The sequence below is a fragment of the Corticium candelabrum genome, chromosome 13 (assembly GCF_963422355.1).
Source record: "Corticium candelabrum chromosome 13, ooCorCand1.1, whole genome shotgun sequence".
NCBI classification, from domain to species: Eukaryota; Metazoa; Porifera; class Homoscleromorpha; order Homosclerophorida; family Plakinidae; genus Corticium; species Corticium candelabrum.
This window is the reverse complement of record NC_085097.1, coordinates 3075001-3080870: the sequence shown is the minus strand read 5'-3', so window position 1 is coordinate 3080870 and position 5870 is coordinate 3075001. Positions and strand designations below refer to the sequence as shown.

The 5870-nt window shown below is 43.5% G+C and overlaps 1 protein-coding gene across 1 annotated transcript in view; it reads left to right on the top strand.

The window, feature by feature from the left end:
- The first annotated feature begins 3079 nt into the window (after nucleotides 1-3079).
- Nucleotides 3080-5870, top strand: part of LOC134188505 (complement factor B-like) — a 13841-nt gene continuing 11050 nt past the window's right edge. Inside the window, exon 1 of the mRNA XM_062656666.1 lies at nucleotides 3080-3239. Within this exon, the coding sequence (XP_062512650.1) occupies nucleotides 3080-3239 (160 nt within the window). The remainder of the gene's footprint in view (nucleotides 3240-5870) is intronic.

Sequence of the window (5870 nt, the reverse complement as noted above, 5' to 3'; positions counted from 1 at the left end):
TTGCCGATTTCATCAGCCAGCTGATACGAAAGCAGTCGTGATGGTGCTCTGCGGTTCTGCAGTGCCATTCTCTTCAGTCGATGATCTTCCCGTATTGTCGTTGCCTTCCCACGTCCAGGTTGTTTTTCATAATCGCTGCTGCCATGGGAAAGCCGTTGCAGGCACTGATGAACCGAATTCCTGGAGCGGCGGACAAAAGCTGCGATCTGACGCACAGAATGGCCAACTGAGTGAAGGGCTTCAATTTTCCCTCGCGTTTTTGGACTCAACTGTTTGCCTCGAGGCATCGCTGCAACTCGTCAAATATCGCACGGAACAAGACTCTGCAACTGCGTGCAGCTGAACGTTCAGGCTAACTTATCGCCTAAGTTTGGCTGTCTCAAGGGCAGCGGTTTTAGTGCAGCTGACATTTTGGCGGTAGCAGTTTGAGATTTTGCTACGTAAAACGTGAACCGGAAGTGGCATGTCAATGTTCTTTTGTTGCTATAACTTTTTTAGTTTTTGTCTTAGCTAATTTTTTGTAATTTATTAGTGTCGCATGGATTTTTGAATACGTTGAAGTTTGTGTATTGATTAAAATGGCAAAAACAATTCAAATTGTGATGACATGCGCGAAATCGATGCGCAAAAACAGATGATTCGCCATTTTTCATAATTTTGATAAAAGGACCCACAAAATTGCTTTCATTCTCTGCTACAGAGCAGTCTTAGATTTTATGCCAAGAATGAGCATCCAAGAGCGATGAACGTGTACAAAGACAAGAAAAGTAGGAATGGCCGTCTTCCTTCTTCAAAGCAAACTAGATGCGCAGTAGGTAGTAAGTACAGCTGCAGTCTTGAACTCAAGCTATGTTACATACTAACAATGGCGCAATCCATGAAAAAAAATTCGAAAACATTTGGTTTTGCTAGAGAAAAATTCAGTGCCAAAGTTAGACTAGACACAAAAATGCCAGGTGTGTCTATAATTTTGTCCAAGTCTGTATATATATATATATATATATATATATATATATATATATATATATATATATTATTTTTTTATTTTACAACTAAAGGTTGCATATGGGACAAACAAAAAGCATACATGAAAGACAAGTATTATTACTGGATATGTCAAACAAGTTCACTACTGGTCCAAAGACTACAGAAATACATGATTTGTAAAGATTTATAGTGAGGGAAGTAGAAAGTGCGATGATGACAAAACAAATCAGAAGTAGAGGACACTGCGGAAGCAACACAGGAAGACGAATAGACACGATGAGTGGTGAGTGCTCAAACAGCAGGGTGAAGGTGCAGCATACATCAGACTCCCGAATGACCATGTTGTCCAGCAGGGCAGAGGAGATAATAAGGACAAGGCGACATTCGAAAAGGATGACAAAAAATTACCAGGATGAATAGGATAGCAGGAAAACGACAGACAGCCGAAGAAACCTGAAGAGCGCGACATGCTGCAAGAGCAGTGTGAAGGTGCGGAAAACATCAAACTCTTGACCGATCATGTTGTCCAACAGAGAAGTGAGGAGAAGGAGGACGACGAGATGACACAAGAAGCATGAATAAGACAACGGGAACACCACAGACAGCAGAAGAAACTTGAAGAGCGCGAATGCTGAAAGAGCAGGGTGTAGGTGCGGCAAACATCAGACTGTTGACCGACCATGTTGTCCAGCAGAGAAGTGACGAGAAGGAAGAGTAGATGACACAAGAAGAATGAGTAAGACAGCAGGAACATCACAGACCGCCAAAGAAACCTGAAGAGCGCGATATGCTCGAAGAGTGAGGTGAAGGTGCAGCAAACATCAAACTCTAGACCGACCATGTTGTCCAGCAGAGAAGTGACAAGAAAAACGAAAAGACAACGTGAACACCACAGAGAGCCGAAGAAACCTGAAGAGCGCGAAGTGCTCAAAGAGCAGAGAGAAGGTACGGCAAACAACAGACTCCCGACCGACCATGTTGTCCAACGGAGAAATGACGAGAAAAAGGAAGATGAGAAGACCAGTACACTCCAACGCAGACAGAAAGAACGCAAAGAGACGAGCAAACAAATTACAGAAACTCCACGCAGCAACAAGAACAGCAACATACGAATAGCGTTCATTCCCCCAATGGGATCCCTTCACGTGGATGAGGATAGGCGCAAGGAGCAAGAGTGGCAAAAGCCACAATGGCGCAACATGGAGAGATAACGACCGCTGTTTCTCTTGTTCACTCAACGAAGAACAAGACAACAACACATGTGGAGGCACTCTCTATACTTCCGGGATATATATATATATATATACGAGATCCAATTCTCGGCTTTGCTCAGGTAATAGTTGAATAACAAATTATTGACTTGCAGACACTGTTTGCTATTAATGACTAACAGGACAGACAGACAGACAGACGAACACACAGACATACAGACAGGTCGCCTTCATAGGTAGAGATTATATCAGAAAATATATAAAAATGCGTTTGATGGTTGGATTAGAGAGTGTTTAGGCAGGTCACGTTGAGTTTGTATAGAGAACCGTTTACTGTCACTAATTAGCGGTGGTGTAAGTGCTTTTTGGGGCCGTCCGTAATTACCGATAGATTTGACAGAACGAACGATGTCCACAGTAAACAGACCCCCCACCCCTAATTTTTCAGCTAAAAATATTGATAGCCACTGCACCTATTTTTAATATTGTATTATTAAAAAGTATAAAAAAATTGTTTATTTTACACACAAAGGGCCGTTCTCAAAGAGCTATTGCCTTTATTATTAAATATACCGCGGAAGATACCTTCAGCTTTTCAGTGCGTAATCATGTTTGAATAAACACTGGTATAACCAAGAGAACTTTTAATAAGGAAGTAAATGGCATTAACAAAACATAAGTAGATACAGTACAATCGACGGTACATAGCAAACATTCACACTGAAGTATAATAGTTTACTTCTTTCGTGGGCGACCTCTGGCTATTGTGTGGTCCTCCTTCTTCTTATGATGGGTAAGTTGATAGTATGATAAAAACACTGCACCACAGCCATAAAAGGTACAGCGATGGCAAACCAGTTTAAGGGCAGATTGGCCCAGTGATGAAGCACCAGTGCCAGTCGCAGTTCTCTCCTGAGCACGCCTTACCTGAAGTGCATGGCTCTGCTGGTTGCGGAACTCGAAAGGATGAACAACGTGGTAGTGTCAGTCCTCGTCTCGCTTTGATGAGAACACGTACTTACAACGCAAAAAGAGGGTCACGTAAGTTGAGCGAACCGCATGCTTCCATAGGAATTCAAGCAGATCCTGTTTAGCTCTCAAAGATGGTTCATCTGCTATTGCTCGGTATGAAGATTTCGCAAAGCAATCAAGATCAGCGTGGTCATTGTAGTTGATGTGGCTCCAAACATTGAAATTTTCGCGGTAGATTGGGGTGGCATCCGAAAGTTTGACCTTCCCAGTAGTTATTCAACTCATCTATTGCAGCGTCAAAGACAACGGCTTCCTTCCTCCGCAACTCCTCATCCGAAAAGTGTTGCTCATGTGGCGGCCGTTCACCATCAAGGTTTATCACCAGAGTCACACCGGTGAGGCATCTTGACAGCACGGACTACGCGTGTTCAATGGGGTTATACGCAGGCTGCAGAGCATGTGTCACAATGATCAGGGAATCAAGCTGCTGGTCTTTCCACAGGCGCCCATATGACAGGAAGTTGACAATGTGAGATGGATTCTAGTCAGGACCACCATCCACTATCAAAGCAAGCACTGGTTTCTCTGCAGACCGCGTTTCATCAATAACGCTGATTAAATCCGAAGCAATGGCAACTGAAGTTGAGCTGTGAAACTTGGCAGCACGGTTAAATACATACACTGGACATGTGCGTGGACAAAGGTGACGCATACGATGCAGCTTATCAAACTGGATCTCATTAGTTCTGCGTACGAGTGGACAACTATGATGTCTCCTTGATGTTCTTGGTGAAGTATTACGGCGACGCGACTGACTATGAGACCGACTACACACCAGCAGTGTTCACGTACGAGTGAGAAGCATGTCTGCAGAAGGAATGATCCTAGATTTTCGGTAGGAAAAGTCGTAGTCTTTATAAGATGGCGTGTCACTGATCGGGAAGAACTTGCTAATCTGGTGATATCGAGAGAAGGCAAGAGTAACGACATTCACCTTGTAAATGTTATCACGTGACAGGATGCAACGCTCATCACTATACTGAGCAGACATTTCCCTCACATACTTAACTTGAGCAAAGCCAAAGTGAGCATCCTGATGGTACTTCCTCTTACTGTTGTCTTTCCCAGGGACTCTTGCCTTGACAAGTCCATGGTACCTGCTCGCATTTCTTGTGCCACTACGCGGAGGAACAAGCAGCTCAAGAATAGCTGTACGAGAAATCCCGTGTTTTTCAACTCTGATTGAAAACCGTCTAGTAGAAGCCAGACAGAATTCTCATTCATAGTTATATCCCGTTTATTTACCGTTTTCAAACATCGCGTTGATTGGATTAGCGATTGGTGGAAGCCATTTGGACTTGGACATTGCTGCTGTTGCGAGGAACAGGTGTATCGAACATGGCATCTATTTAACACGTGTCCAGTTTCAAAAATCCCGTTGATGGGATTACTGATCCCGTTAAAGCCATTTCGACAGTCCCGTTGCGGAGAACAGGTGTATCTAACCTGGCGTCTATAATTTCGACGTGAATCCCGTAACGTACAAGTCACATGCAATACTTACCCGGATAATCGTTCTCCGTATATAATGAATGCCGACTCTCGCCATTTCGACAATCCCGTTGAACGTTGTGTCTTCGAAGACGTTGCTTGCGTTTCGGGGAACAGGCGTATTAAACTCGGCAGCTCTTCGACGGTCGTAGACTGGCAAACGACTGTGAGCGTATTTTTTCAAGACCCCAATATCAGCAAAAATATCTTCCGTTTCCCAGCGTCGCCCGAAATAAACGACACGCTCAGCGCGTACCGTCCGACGTCGGGAACGGGCAGTCTAAATTCAGTGGAGATACGATGCGCCTTTCCAGAGTAATTCGCGCGCGAGCGGAAGCGAGTGCAATCGCGTCGTCGTGGGAGATGTCAGGAAGACGACCACAGTCGCAGTTTCGACCCGTATGAATTCGGCTTGCGCGAACCAAATTCGGTTTAGATCTGAATCGCCGTTTTCAGAAACGCTCTTACAGATGGACACAGAGAGACACCTCTCCTCTATATATATATATATAGATATATACATACATACATACATACATTCATTCATTCATTCGCAGCACATCTGCGAGTATGGGTTATGGTTATGGTTAGATTTATTTATGGTTTGTAATAGCGAACATTAATGATACAGGCAATCCATGGATTAAATCGGGCAGTTCATGCATAGATTCTCCAAATATGCGCTTTGGGCACAATATATATATATATATATATATATATATATATATATATATATATATATATATATATATATAGTTCTAGGTCTTCGTGATGCCTCTATATCTTCCTCTGCAGCTTTCGTTGGCAGCTGCAACTATTGTCGGCAATTGTCTTTCTGTCTTCTTGACGACTCAGCGTTTATGCCGGTACATGAAGAAAATGATTGAGCTCAGCATTCTTCCTTTTTCCCTCGTGAAGTGTAATGCCGGCAACATCTTTCAAGTCTTTTACGACCTACTAGTTCTGTCTCTCCTTTTGTTTCTTCTACACAACATTTCTTTTAGAAGACTCTGGATAATGCTTTGAGATCCAGCATTAAAATCAGCCTTGTTAGTCTGCGAGAACGGGCACGTCTTAGTGCTGTCGCATATCCTCATGCTGGGGCTTGGTTGAGGGCCATCGCCAATTGAAATCTAGGCCCGTCAATGT